Genomic DNA, 14,504 nt, shown 5'->3' with positions numbered 1-14,504 from the left:
GCAAGCAGCTTTTGGAATGCTGAGGCAGTTCTAGGGTTGTGTTTGGGAGAATCCCAAGGAAAGGACTCCGGAAGGATTTTGGCCTTAGTGCCAGAATCTCCTGAATGCAGCATCCACGTGTTTTTCCGGGTTGTTGAAAGACAAACCAAGTTTCTTTTCATGCAAGGGGCAGAGGGGAGGTGTGAGCTCCCTCTCTGTGAAACCAGAGCTGTGAGAGCAGGACTAGGGTGGTAAATTTGGGATTACACGAGTTGTTGTGTAATGCAGAAAGGAGATTAGCTGGCTGGGATTGGGAAGAGAGGAAAACACCCTGGGATGTTCCCTGAATGTGTGACACAGCCCCAGGAACTTCCCCCAAACCACCTCTGCTCTGTGTTTCCACGTACAACTTGGCATGGTTTATTTTTCCAATCGTGATTCAAATATAACATCCCAAAAGAGCCAAGAACAATCAGGGTTTGTCTCAGGAGGGTTAAAATAGTATTTTAAGTGTCAGAATCCTGTGATGAATGAATTAGTCAGGCTCTCACTGGGTTACTCAACACGGTTTTCAGTCACGGGGTTGGCTGGGCCTACCTGGCATCAGAGTTTGGATCATTACGCACCAAAACCTCCTTTTTTTTCCCCCCTCTCTGATGAGAATTTAAAAAGTAGAACAGGTACAGCTTGAGGAACAAAAATAGCATTACCTGCCTGTAGTGGGAAGTAGTAGGTGAGGAGCAGCAGCACAGCGCTTCCAGTAGATCCTGAGTCCTGGGAATCCTTTCAAGGGGATTCAAGGGAGCTGCAGGCCCCTTCCTCCCCTTTTACAAGAGACTTTCTCTAGGGGTTGTGGCTGGAGGTGGGGGGCACAGTCCCCCTGTGCTGGGGAGCACGGAGGGACCGGTGGCACTCGGCACAAGGGGCTTGTGGGACTGGAAGGTGTAGAAGCAGCTCTCCAGGCGTTCCTGGGCTCTGATATCTGTGATTATAGTTCCTTTGAATCCCTTTCTCCCCCTTGTGCAGTGCTTTAAAGGGTGAGAAAGGCTTAAGGAACATGGAGCAGTTCTGTGGTGGTGCAGCTGCTGTTTCTGTGTCTGGAAGTGTTACTGCTCACATCCAAGATATGCAGAACAGGGAATTAAGGGTGGCTGTCTTGGAGGGAATCTTTTAATTCATGTCCTCAGGTGAAGACCCAGCCCTGATGGCTCAGAACAGCTGTGGCCTTTTGGCATAACTGGGAAAAAATAAAGTTCTCCTTCCAGGAAAAGAGTGATTTCAGCTGGAGTGAGAGTGTGGTGGGCAATGGGGAGGGGAGCAGAACTGCAGTTCTTTGGGGAAATCTGAATTAATCTTGTATGGAGCATTGTGGTAAAGGAATAATAGTTGGTTTGTTTACAAAAGACAATGTCCGAGTGAGGCTTTGGGACTTGCTGCCTGACAGAGGAATTTTGGGATTGTTTCTCCATCTGGAAGAAAGAGTGATTTCCTAAGCCTGGCTTCCTAATTAGTGATGATTAGAAAGGAAAATGTTTAGTTCTGTGTGATGCTGGAGACGCCAAAGGCTCCTGCTCAGGGCTGGGAGCTGGTTAGTGTGTTCAGCCTTGCCCGGTGTTCTGCTGTAACCCAGAACCTGTGGAAAACCAATCCCAGGCAGGTGCGTCACCTTACAGGTGCTGTGTCCCTCTGGGCCTCTTGTGGCCCTTCACAAGCCCCAAAGATCTGGGAGTGCAGACTTTTGAACCATGGAAGCTGTCCTGATTAACGCTTTGGGGGTTATTTCTGAGGGAACAATGCAGGGAAAGACGTGCTGAGGGTTATGTCTTAGTTTTTGTTTTTTATTTCATGGATAGATGGTCAGAATTATGGGGTTTGTCTCCCTTTTGTCATCCTTCACATCCTACCCGTGAGGGGATCCCTGGTAATTACATGACTGACAGCCAGAGCTTCCAGAATTCCAGAGTCCAGGCTGGAAACACCGCTGAAGCTCTAGCTGGGTCTGTGTGGAAAGGGAGCGTGTTCTCCCGAGAGCCAAGGGCACACTTCTGATTTCCTGCCAAATCCACGAGTTTTGGAAACCCTTCACTTAACAGGAGCCCAACTGGTGCTACACCCCTGTCCTCCCTCTGAAATGGGAAGACTCTTGGTTTACATGTTTCCACAACGCATTTTTCAGGGAAATGATAGTGTGTAATGGATAAACTTCATTTGACCGAGCTCTAATTACAGTAAGTCAGGAAACTCCTGCCAGTGATAGCTGGACTTTGCTGCAGGGGTGTTTAATGGTACTCAAAAGCTGTTTCTGAGGGGCTGTTGGAGGGATTTTCTTCTAGGAGGCAAATGGACCCCATGTGGGCTGTGGGTTTGGAGAGCGCAGAATTCTGCTCGGACGGTTTACGTGGATGTGGTTTACCTGGGAAGGGTTTCGGGAACCTGCTGTCTGCTCCTGGGGCTGGAGCAGGGACCTGGCACAAGCAGAGCTGGAGTGGGCTGGGAAAGGAGCTACAATTCCTTCCATGGACAATGTTTGCCTGTCCTGGGCACTCCTGAAGCTGTTACTGTCCCCTTCAACTGTCCCTGCCCTGTCAAACTGTGGAGTGAAGCATGGAAACATCTGTTGTGGCACATCCCTTAAAAAAGGGTTGCAGAGAAGGTGCAGTTCAGGTATTCAGACATGAATTTGAGTTTTGAATTAGTTTGTTTCAGAAATAAACCCCAAACCATACAGACAGAATGTGTTTGCCTACATTAAACAGGTTGGCTTGGTTTAGGTTTAATTTCCTAATACTGATCATTTACCACCCATGCTGATTTCTGTTCTGAAGGAGAGTTTTGAGCCAGGAAATGTGTCCTCTGCAGGGAGAGGAGCCCAGCCCTAGAGAAAGAAATGGGGAAGCAGTTGTGCTCAGTTCAGATCCTTGTTTGCTAAGGTGAAAGAGAGTTGAGCAAGAGGGTGAATCTCCACAGGATGTGTTGGGATGGTGAATGGCTGCTCCGGGTGCTTCCCAGGTGAACTTTGCCTCACAAAAGCAGAGCTGGAGCTGGGCAGAAATTATTGAAGTGCTGATTTATCGTTGCTTTCAGCACTCCTGCAGTGGGGGTTATTCAAACCCAGAGGTGTTTCCGTTCCTTGTTTGAAGAGCAGCAAGGCCACAAAGGGAGGATTAAGATAAAATCAAACCTGACTGTCAGAGGGCATTAAGGGACACAGAATTATTCTGGGAATGTCCTCATGGCAGGAAGGTGGTGAAGGAAAGGAAAACTTAATGTCTGGCATCCCCAAAACTGGAGCGTTCAGCACCTTTTGACTCTTGGTGAGCAACTGGTGGTAGTACCAGGCTACAAAAAGGAAGAGCAGCTTTGCAAGCTGTCGTTTCAGGGAGGTATTTTTGTCTGTATTCTCAAAGCATGGACTAAAAAAGACCTGAAAAGCTTTAGGAGGCGTCTTTTGAGACATGGAAAGTCGGTGATGTTTTTAAAGCCTGGAAGAGAGCGAGCAGTTGGTGTGGGTGAGAGAGTGGGACAAAGAGAATGGGCGAGTAGTAGTCATCCTAAAATCCTGCAGCAAGTGGGAAATGTCTGAAGAGCACCTGACAAGGTACAGGGAGTGTGGAATAGCTGGTGCTGCTTTGCCACAGGTATTCCTTGGCAAGGTGAGTTTGCTCTTTCTAGGATAAGATACCAGGGCTGTTTCTGGCTGCAGAAAAGCAGCTGTGGTCATGAATTCTCTAAGGTTTGATTTTTATCAAATAAGAGTCTTGGGTAGGTGTCATTAAAACAAACCCAAAGCCTAAGAAGGTGCCAGTCTATGATAGATAAAGTCGTGGTTAAATAAATATTCAGAGCAGCAGTAGCACCCTTGTTAGTGGGCCTGGGTGTACTGAGAGGGGCACTGGGGGGCTCTGGGGTCTCACTCATCACTGAAGCAGCAGGACAGACTGTGCATATTCAAGCTGTAAATGGCATAAAGCAGGGAAGGGCTGCACATGTGACTCAGGAGTGAGAAACGGGTTTGAGCAATTAAACGTGGCCTGAAAATGGGCTGGTGATGAGGAAGGACAGTGGTGAGGTTGGGATTCAAGCAAAAATAGCCAGCTGCAGGCATCAGGATAATTGATGAGGTGTAATCCCTAATTAAAGGAACCTGGTGACCTCCTGTGTGTGTGGGAAGGGGGAGGTGAAAGGTTCAGTGTGAAAATTGGTGGTGGCGGCTGTGGCAGCACTGTGGGAGCAGTTGGACTCCATGGACTCAGGCTTTTCCAGCCCCAGCAATTCCATGGGTCCAAGTAACAACACTGCTGGGCTGGCTGGCTGGCTGTGCCCACTGGGAACAGAAGTGGATTACATGGCACGGAGGGGCCCAGGGAAAGCGTTACCAAACCCTGTCTGACACCTGGGACCTGCAGACATTTCTCCGACTGCTTAAGAGCAAATTGGATAAACATCTGTTGGGAATAATTGAGCATAGTTTGTTATGCTCTGAGTGAGGGCCACGAGGCAGAGCCCCCAGAGTCCCCTCCAGCCCTGTCTTCTTCCTCTCACTCTGACCTGTCATTGCTGACAGTGTTTTCCTGTGCTGTGGGTCCCTGGCCATGACTGGGGCAGGGTAAATGCAGTGGGAGAAGGGCCTTTCACTGCGGGCAGGGTGAGGGATGCTGTGTCCTTCAGTGCGAGCGGTGGTGGCCTTGTGTGATGCACAGAGAGCTGTCATGGGTGTGCTGAAGGGTTTAGCTGGAGTTTGTGTCAGTCACGTGCTTTGGTGGAGAGCGAGGGTGGCCTGGGCTCTTTGTCTCTTGTCCGTAGTATGAGCAGTGCTGGAAACTTCAGGAATGGCACTGAGCACGGATCACACAAAGTTACCATTTCATGGATGACACAGAACCAGAGAATCATGGTTTGGCTTGGATGGGACCTTGAAGCTCATCTTGTTCCATTCCCTGCCATGGGCAGGGACACCTCCCACTATCCCAGGGTTCTCTGAGCCCCAGTGCCCAGCCTGGCCTTGGACACTTCCAAGGATTGAGCAGCCACAGCTGCTTCTTCCTGCCAGGGCCTCCCCACCCTCCCAGGGAACAATTCCTTCCCAATATCCCATCCATCCCTGCCCTCTGGCACTGGGAAGCCATTCCCTGGGTCCTGTCCCTCCATGCCTTGTCCCCAGTCCCTCTGCAGCTCTCCTGCAGCCCCTTTGGGCCCTGCAAGGGGCTCAGAGCTCTCCCTGTGTCCTTCCCTTCTCCAGGGGAACATTCCCAGCTGTCCCAGCCTGGCTCCAGAGCAGAGGGGCTCCAGCCCTCCCCTCTGGACTCTCTCCAGCAGCTCCAGGTCCTGGTGCTGTTGGACCCCAAGGCTTTGCACAAGTCCAGGCAGATGATCCAAAAGCATTTTGCCTATTTTATACCCCACACAAGAGGCTTGGGCTGAGATGTTGATCCTGGTCTGGTAGAGAGGATTAGAAAATGGCACGAATAGAATTTCTACCTTCAGAAGAAAGGGAAGAGCGTTGCAGGTCTGTGCTGGGCAAGCTGTTTACACAAGGCTCCAGCCTGGAGTGAAGGATCGATGGAGTCCCTGGTGTCTGTGCCTGGCACTGGGTTGGCATCTATGGCCAGGAGAAGGGAACGGTGGGATTGCACAGCTGGGATTTGTGGGGAAGCTCTGAGATGTAACTGCACGGGAGTGTTGCATCAGTCTCTGATATTTTTAGGAGAAAGTGATTCCCTAGCCACTTGTAGAGCGCCTGCATTGATAAACAAAAAGGAGGAGATTATTCCAAAGGGATCACGTGGGATGCATTGCATAAGGACATTTGCCAGGGCAGGCTCCTGGCCTCTCTGGGTCCCTGTCTGGTTCCTGAGCATGGCCAGGCACAAACGAGACCAGTCTGTTGGGCACTGGCAGCCAGTGCCATGCTGGGGACGAGAGGCTCGTGTCCGAGGGGCTCCTGGAGCCAGAGGGATCCCTGGCTTTGCTCAGCAGTGCCTTGTGGCTCGCTCTTCCCGAGGTTTATCCGCTGGCTGCGTAACCCGTGTGACAGGGACAGTGTCCTGGGGAGAAGATTTCCCCGGCTTAGCCATGTGTTTATTTTGAGCTGCTGCTCTGTAGTTGGTTTGATGCCAAGTTATCCCAGGATAAAAGAGATGGCCCTTTCCTGCTCCGCTTCCTCGGGCCTTCCTAGGGCCACCTGGTGTCCACTTGCTGATAAAATCTGCTCCAGCTGGAAAAGCCTTCTGAAGCTGCTCTCTGTCTTTGAGCATCCTTGAGCTTCTCAGTACCTTTTCCAGTTCTCCTCTGAGGAATGCCCCGTGCTGTGTGTACCACTTAGCACGTGTGAGGATGGATTTACATCCTGATTCCATTCCATTCTTAACAATTCCTAATGCACAGTTTCCTTTTTTATACTGCATCACGTCACACCTTCAGGGAATTAAGGATCAGGATCCCTGGACATTATTTTCCCTGTGTGCATCACATCCCATTTGCTGTAACTGGGTGATCCTTAAGATTCCTTCCCACCCAAACCATTCTGGGATTCTGTGATTGTGGAGGTGGATCATTCCCAGCTGTACAGGGTTGGGCAAGAACTCTGGATTGGGAAATGTTTCCTTGTGTTTGGAATCTCTGTTCTTCATGTGCAAGGGAGCTTCCCTTGGCTAGATGCAACAAGGGGAGTGAACTTTGAAATTATGTTTTTTCTAAATTTGGATATTTTCTATTTTTGTCACAAATGCCAAGCTTCTGCGTTTCATGGCTCTGCACGTGGAACATCCCATCCTGTCTCATCATCCACAGCAACAAGCTGTTGTCTGGTGCTGTTGGGAGTACTTTGGGAAGGAAGAAAGGATAGAAACCACATTCACTGAATGACTTCCGAAACAGGAGTTGAACTGAGGTTCATCTCTTGTAGCAGAAAAGTTCAAAAATGTCCTGAAAACTGTTTTGGAAGCTGATTTTGAATGTCAGCCCCTGTTTTGGGAGCAGATAACTTTATCTGACATGTAGAGATTGTTGAAGTGTTCTCTTTGAATCTTTGTTGTTGTTGCTACTCCAACTTTTCAAGAGCTGTTTGTAATATGAGTGAAATACTACTTATAAAATGGGGTCTATTCCAGATAACCTCTGAATTTTTAAACTCAAAACATAAATGAATGTTGTACAGGGAGGAAAACAGGCAAAAAGAAATGGGGGAAAACTGGCAAAGTGGGGCAGAACAGATAAAATGAGGAAAGTTTGCACATTTTGGGGATTGAAATCTAGTTCAAAAACTTGTGTCAGACTTTCAGCACAGTTTTAGCCACAGAGCTGGAATGGAGGGAGTGGAGTCAGAAATGTCATTTTCTACCTTTTGAATATGGAAAGTACCCCTTCTGTGAAGGACAATCCATTTAGGACTTGGAGGCTGTTCCGGAGCCTTGTTCCTGACAGCAGTGTTGGGATTAACCCCTTGCAGACAGCGGCCTCCCCGGGGTTAGTGCATGGCTGTGATTTTCCCATAGGAAGTGTTCTGTTCCTCGTGACCTCTGTGTCCTTTGGCAGCACAAAGCACGTTATTCTTCCCATGGGAATGCGAGGGGAGAACAGGACCTTGGTGTTAGAGCCCATTGTGCAGCATTTCTGTGAAGGAGGCTTGTCTTGAGGGAGGCTCTTGTTTTCCCACCTCTGAAGTCCTTAGGAATGTTCCCTGGCCCTCGCTGGGGGACAGTCCATGCTTGCTGAGGAGAGGGAGAGTTGGATTCCCGAGATCTGTGCCTCTCTCCCTCCCCTCCTCCCTTTGTGGATGGTGGGATTTGGGAGCTCCCAAGGCAGTGACACCAGTGAGTGATTGCTCAGAGATTCAGAGCCCTGAGCCACCTCCAGGGCCCAACAGAGGGCAAGAAAATCTGGGTGGTTTTCTGGGGTGTGAGTGATCCAGCATCTGTTTTCTGCATCTCCAGGGAACCCGAGACTTCCCTTGTTTTCGGGAGTGTCTGTGGTGCTGAGTTTGGGCAGTACCATGAAATCATCGCCATGGTGAGGGCTGAGGAGAGCTCAGAGCTGTTTGCAGGTCAAGGGGAGGCCATGGATCAGCTGGGTTTGGTGATGGCTCTTCTGCTCTGTGTGTGCTGGGAAGAGCCCAGGAGTGTGTGAAGCACCTGTAACACCTACCTGGGTGTGAACGTGTCCCACGGGCTGGGGGACGAGGTGGCACATGGATACAAGGAGGCACTGTCCTGTTTGGACCCTCCGCTCCTGGCTCACGATCTGAGCTGGAGCCCAGATGAAATGTGTCAGTTAGAGCAGGAATTTGAGGTGTTCTGGCTGGTCTGGTCTCCAGTGGCATCAGTCCTGCTGCTTCCGTGTGTTCTGGGGCAACTCTGAAGGCAGAAGGTGTCTCTGATCCCCCAGGAACCTGTGTGGGATTGATGGATACAAGGCAGTGCCTGCAGCACCAGGAGGGGGAATTACTGCTGGTGGTCCCTGGCTTGCTGCTGTTGGTCCATCACCCACCTGGCCCTCAGGTGTGTGAGCATCACATTGAGCTGCTCCCTGGGCAACAGCATGGACCAACCCAGTGACCTTTATAAATTCTCATTTTTAGTAAATTCTTCCTTCTTTCCCATTCATTCCTCCCCTGTCCTTCCCAAAACACAGCCTTGGCAGGAAAACTCCTCAAATCCCACGTCTGCTCCGGGGCTGCTGCAGGGCTGAGCTGTTCCCATCTGCAGAGCAGGTATGGACAGGCAGGTCAGCCCTTGGATGTGCAGATCCTGGTGGGATGCTGGAAAAGGGGGTGTGAGGGGCAGAGGGGCCATGTTGGGTGTGTTCCTGCTTTGCCAAGCTTGGGGTTGTAAATGGAAAATGCTGGGTTAAAATTCCCGTTGGAGGTTTAGATATAGGCAACATGATGGAGCAAATTATTGTATGTCTTGAAGTGCAAGAGAAATACTGTGGAATGGGGATTTATTTTGGATTTTTCCTTATATTTCCCCCCCCTCCAGGCTTCACTAGCTCAGCTGTGTGTTTTTATTACACCTAATGCCAAGGTCTGGTTCCAGAACATTTTGTGGAAAACTGAGGAGTTGAGTATACCTAAAACCCCAGGTGACTGTGTCTCAGAAAGGGAAGAGTTTTCTACCTTTGTTAGTTTTTCCTCTAAGCTCACAGTGGGCTCTGCTGTGTTTCCCTGCCCTCAGTGTCCAGGGAGGCTCCTGGGAAGGCTGTAAAGCCTTTCAGACAGAAATTGAAAGAATTTGGAACATGTAACTATTGTTGAGTGAGATAAAAGCTTTTGTCTTGGGAAAAGTAGCAAGTTAGAGTTGATTTTTCCTGCAAAAAGAAGTTCTACATCTCTTCCTTCTGCTGGTCAGACTTGTTTTTGTAAGAGTGCAGGGCATTGGAGCCAGGTGGGGTCGGGCTCTGCTCGCAGGAAACAGGGACAGGAGGAGGGGGAACGGCCTCAGGCTGGGCCAGGGCAGGGTCAGGGTGGACAGCAGCAGGAATTTCCCCATGGAAAGGGAGCTCAGGCCTTGCCAGGGGAGGGTCAGGGTGGACAGCAGCAGGAATTTCCCCATGGAAAGGGAGCTCAGGCCTTGCCAGGGGCTGCCCAGGGAGGTTTGGAGTGCCCATCCCTGGAGGTGTGCAAGGAGTGACTGGAGGTGGCACTCAGGGCTCTGGGCTGGGGACAAGGTGGGGATTGGGCACAACCTGGACTCGGTGACCTTGGAGGGCTTTTCCAAGCTCAGTGATCCTGGGATTCTGTGAGGTGTGTCCATCTCTTGTACCCGAAGTGAATCAGAAATGTCACCTGTGGTGCTGCAAGGTGAAAACATCCCAATGCCCTCGTGCTTCCAGGCAAACTTTGTCTTGGGTTTACAGTCATGCAAAAGGCAAGAAATTCTCCTTTAACACTTGTCCTACAATCAGCAGGTTTATTTTGGCTTAGATAATCTCTGTTTGCAGAAATGACTTGGAGCAGGAACAGTTCCTGCTGTTCACTCTTACGAGCTCTGTCACAGCATAAAGCAAATAAAGATGGCAGATTTTAATATGCAACCCCCCCCCCAAGTGATAAAGAAATCCTAGCTTTGGAATGCTCTGTGTTTTCTTATGGAATGCTGCTGTTGGACAGCAGGTGAAGAGAGTAAATACAAAATTTTCCTCCTTGAAATGACTAGAAATTGTTGCCAGTGTTGTGCTCCTCCCCAGAGCGGTTTTTGGCAGCTAAGGCTGGTCAGAGAGCCACTTTTGATGTATTTTTTGCCACAGGAGCAGCATATCCATGTTGTTCCTGAGTTCCTCGTGGAACAGGGATAGTCCAGTCCTGCCAGTGAGGTTGAGATCTGCTCAGTCATTTCATAGAATCAAGAAATCCCAGAATGGTTTGTGCTGCAAAGGACCTTAAGGATATTCCAGTTCCACTGCTGCCATGGCAGGAGCACCTTCCATGATCCCAGGGTTCTCCAAGCCCCAATGTCCAGCCTGGCCTTGGACACTGCCAGGGATCCAGGGGCAGCCACAGCTGCTCTGGGCACCCTGTGCCAGGGCCTGACCGCCCTCACAGGGAAGAATTTCTTCCTGAGCTCTGGAGATCTTTCTAAAAGGAGCTGATAATGTTTATTTCCCTTTTCTTTATCTGTTTCTCTCCCTTTGCCCACCCCAGCTGGACCCAGTGCCTTCCCTGAAGGGCTGCCCATGCTGGAATTGCCCGAGCCGCTGCTGTATCCCGGGATGGCATCGAGGTGAGGGCGGCCGAGGATGACCCTGACTGAAAGGCTGCGCGAGAGGATTTCGCGGGCGTTCTACAAGCACGGGCTGCTCTGTGCTTCCTACCCCATCCCCATCATCCTCTTCACAGCTCTCTGCATCCTGGCCTGCTGGTGAGTCCTCCCCAGATTTGTGTCACATAGGGCTGGGGAGGGGGTTCTTGGCAACATTCTCTCTTCTGGGCCCACCCAGAAGCTGGTTTTTTATTTAGACTTCATAGGTTTTGTCATCTCCTTCTGGGGGACAAAAGAAACAACAGGGATGAAGTGTCTTCTTGTGGTTTAGTAAGAAAGAACTAATTGAATGAGTGAAGTGAAGCAATAAATGAGATGAAAGTAACCCTTAAGCACCTGGTAGTGGACTCCAAACTCATCAATTAAAAATGGGGAGAAGGAAAGCTGATCTTTCTCTGCACACCTGCCTGTCCTGTGCTCCCTGGAGCCTGCACTCTTCTGTTTCATCCTTGGCACGCCCGTGTGGGACTATTGTAAATTCCCTACTCTCCTTATGGCCCCTAATTTGGATCCCTAGTTTGCAAGTGGATATAATCTTACTCCCAGGAATGTCACATGGGCTCAGAATCATTTCCAGCAGGGCACTGTGGGGCTGAGCAAACCTTCGTGCTCAGACCATGCACACATGTGAGCATACAGATTCTGTCTTGCAGGGTTTAACTCTCTTGTCTGTTTTGGGCAAAATAAACCCGATGTGATGATTTGCTCCCCTGTTTGTAGAAAAGCTCCACATGTGTTGCCACAGACACAGGTTTTTCTTTGAGCTGTGATGGTAACGGGCTGCTTTCACATCTCAGTTAAAACATTGTCAAAGGGAAGATTTTCACACATTAAAAATCTCTGAGGTGGCTTCTCCTGGCTGGAACCCTTTGTGGTTGTGAGCAGCAGTGGGGGTTTTGCACCTCAGCCCATCAGTGTCTGAGTGAAGGGACTCCTTCCTGGGAAGTAACACGTTTTGCCATGTGCTGAGGACTCAAGGATGGGCTTTGGCATGGATTTCCTGCTGGAATTGAGATATTTGTGCTCTTTGGAAGCGCTCCACTTTGCTGGGGTGGATTTCACTGATGCATCCTGGCCACTCCTCTGCAAAAACAAGTGAGGAATGACCTGAAGCTGGGAGAAGGAAGCTGGTGTGGAAAAATCAAGGCCCAGCATTGAGGCAGAAGCTCATTTAGGCAATGTTTCTGTGCAGCAGGGCTGGTCAGGGACCCTCAGCACGGTGTGCAGCTGGTCTGAGACCTGCACAGAGCAGGGAACTCACAGAACCATGGAATCGTTAAGGTTGGAAAAGGCCTTTCAGATCATGAAGTCCAACCACTCTCCAGCACTGCCAAGGCTGCCCCTGACCCCTTCCACGTTCCTCAGCCTGAAACATGCTTAATAAAAAAGTTCCAGCAAACAAGAGTGGATCTTGTGTCCTGAGTTGTTCAGAGGGAGGGAGGTGAGTCAGTCCTCTCTCCTGTACCTGGAATCAAGGAGAGCTCGTGGAATTCTGCTGCAGAGAAAGTGGTCTGAGTTATTGTGGTTTTCCTCCCCCTCACATCAGTAGAACGCCACTGGTTTTGTGTGCAGACAGTTTTTAAAAGCTGAACTAAAGCACAAGGTCTACAATTTATCCATCGGGGGTTCTGGCCTCAGGCAGGTGAGGGCGGTGACCACGCAGGGAATGAGGGCAGCACAGAGTCTGGCCTGGTTGCTTTGAGTGTCTTTACTCCTGGAAGGGTTTGTATAGACACTATTTCTAATGTCACTGACAGACAAGACACAGCATCTCTGGGTCTGATAATAAATTAATACCTAAAGCAAAAATTCCTGTGACTCATTCTTACTCTGTAGTCCTAAAGTCTGAAAATCCAAATTGGTCTCCACATCAGAGGGAGAGTTTTCTTGTTTTACTATAAATCCCCCTGTAAGTGACACTCCTTTTTCTCATCCCACTTGAATGGATCTGCATTTTTCCTTGAAATGAGGGTGTCACCAACCCTGTCTGACACTAGCCCAGAGAGGAACAGGTGATACCTGGAAATGTGGCCATTGGGGTAAATGTGGAATCCCAGTGTCACTCTGAAGAACAGTTTTTAGTTCAAGTAAGGATTGCACATGACCCAGATGACTCTGCAGCAGGTTCAGGGCAATTAAACAGGTGCTTGTTATTTAACTGAAACACAGGTTCTGCTCCTGAAGAATTGCAGAACTGGCTGGAACCAGAGCCCCTGGGGAGGTATCTGTGTATATATATATATATATATATATATATATATTTATAATTATTTCTATAAGAACAGATCATTCTTGCACAGGTTTGTACTATTTGTGTGGTAACCAGAGGACCTGAGTTAGACTCAGACTCTTCATGTTCCAGATCCCCAGAATCTCCTCTGGGACTTCACCATAACACTGGGAGCAGGTTGTGCTGCACAGGAAAGGGGAATCTCCAGTGCAGAATCTTGGGGCCCTGTCAGAGGGAAGCAGGGCAAAGCCACCATCACTTACTCAGAAACAGGTACTGTCAATGCACTTGCCAAGGCTAAAAAGGAGCTGTTGCTGCCAGATACTGGCCTTGCCAACCCTCTGGCAAGACCCTATTACCAGATTCCCTCCCTCCTCAGCAGTGGGATTCCAGGCTGCTCTGTCTTGGCTGCAGACAAGCCAGAAGCTTGTTCTGCAGCGAGCCAGCGGAGCTGGGAGCTATTTTAGTTCCATGTATCAGCTCCTTTCCCATTACCTGAGACCTGGCAGCTCCCTGCTCCCCTCCACCCTCAGTGGCTGGGGCTGTTCCAGGTGCTGGAGCTCTCTGTGGGTCTGGGAAGGGGGAATGTACAGAGAGGGATTTGCCTGGAGCTCTCTTGGCCCCCTGAGACATCTTGAAAATACGTCGAGTACTTGAATGAGCACTTCTGCTTGCACCTCCCTCCTGCAGGTGACTGAAATGCAGTTCCTGCTCCAGTTCACCACCTCCAGCTGGTTACATGGTCTGTGTTTCCTTTATTCTGGGATTTCAGAGGGGTTTCAGGGTGCACAGTGACATGAGCATCTAAAAAGAGCCTTTCCCAAAACCAGAACAACTTCTTGAGCTTTCCTGTCGTCTCTGTTAGATCCCAGGATCACAGGATGGGTGTGTTGGGAGGGTCTGGAGCCCATCCAGTCCAGCCCCTGCCTGGGCAGGGGCACCTGGAGCAGGTGACACAGGAACGTGTCCAGGGGGTTTGGGATCCCTCTGGAGAGGGAGACTCCAGGCCCCCCTGGGCAGCTGTTCCAGGGCTCTGCCCCTCCTCCATGGAAAGAGGCTCTTCCTCCTGCTGAGCTGGAACTTGTTGTGTTTTGGTTTGTGGCCATTTCAGGTCCTGCTGTTCTTCCCTCCTCTGTGCTTTCCATTCTTGTGTTCACTTCTTTCCCTCAAAAACATCCCTAACAAAGAGAAATGTGAGGAGAGTCGAACCCAAGTGCTGGAAATGCCTTCCCTGGAGCTCAGGTGGGGCAGTTCTTCCCTCTGGGGACCCGTGCACATGTCAGTGACCCAAACCTGTCACAATACAGATCACCCAGAGCAGCTAAACAGACTAAAGTTCTGTTCTCCAGTTCAGTTTGGTGCTGACAGTTCCAGATTTTCAATGGATCTCTCTGTATCAGCAGCCTTGCTTTTCCCACCAGTTCAATTCTGATTTGCTTTTAACCACTTCTGCGAACATTTGGAGTTAAAAATCCCATTCTAAACTCTCTGAAATCTCAGTTTCTCAATCTCTGGATAGAAGTCTCTGTTGTGGAACAGCA

The 14,504-nt window shown here is 49.8% G+C and overlaps 1 protein-coding gene across 1 annotated transcript in view; it reads left to right on the top strand.

The window, feature by feature from the left end:
- The window catches only part of LOC104686480 (SREBF chaperone), a 41,995-nt gene that overhangs the window by 1,089 nt on the left and 26,402 nt on the right, over window positions 1-14,504 (top strand). Inside the window, 1 exon segment of the mRNA XM_039571638.1 lies at window positions 10,616-10,832. Within this exon segment, the coding sequence (XP_039427572.1) occupies window positions 10,711-10,832 (122 nt within the window). The 5' untranslated portion in view covers window positions 10,616-10,710.

Source organism: Corvus cornix, chromosome 2, assembly GCF_000738735.6.
Source record: "Corvus cornix cornix isolate S_Up_H32 chromosome 2, ASM73873v5, whole genome shotgun sequence".
In the NCBI taxonomy this organism is placed as follows: domain Eukaryota; kingdom Metazoa; phylum Chordata; class Aves; order Passeriformes; family Corvidae; genus Corvus; species Corvus cornix.
The sequence above is the reverse complement of the archived record's forward strand: the minus strand, read 5'-3'. Positions and strand labels throughout refer to the sequence as shown.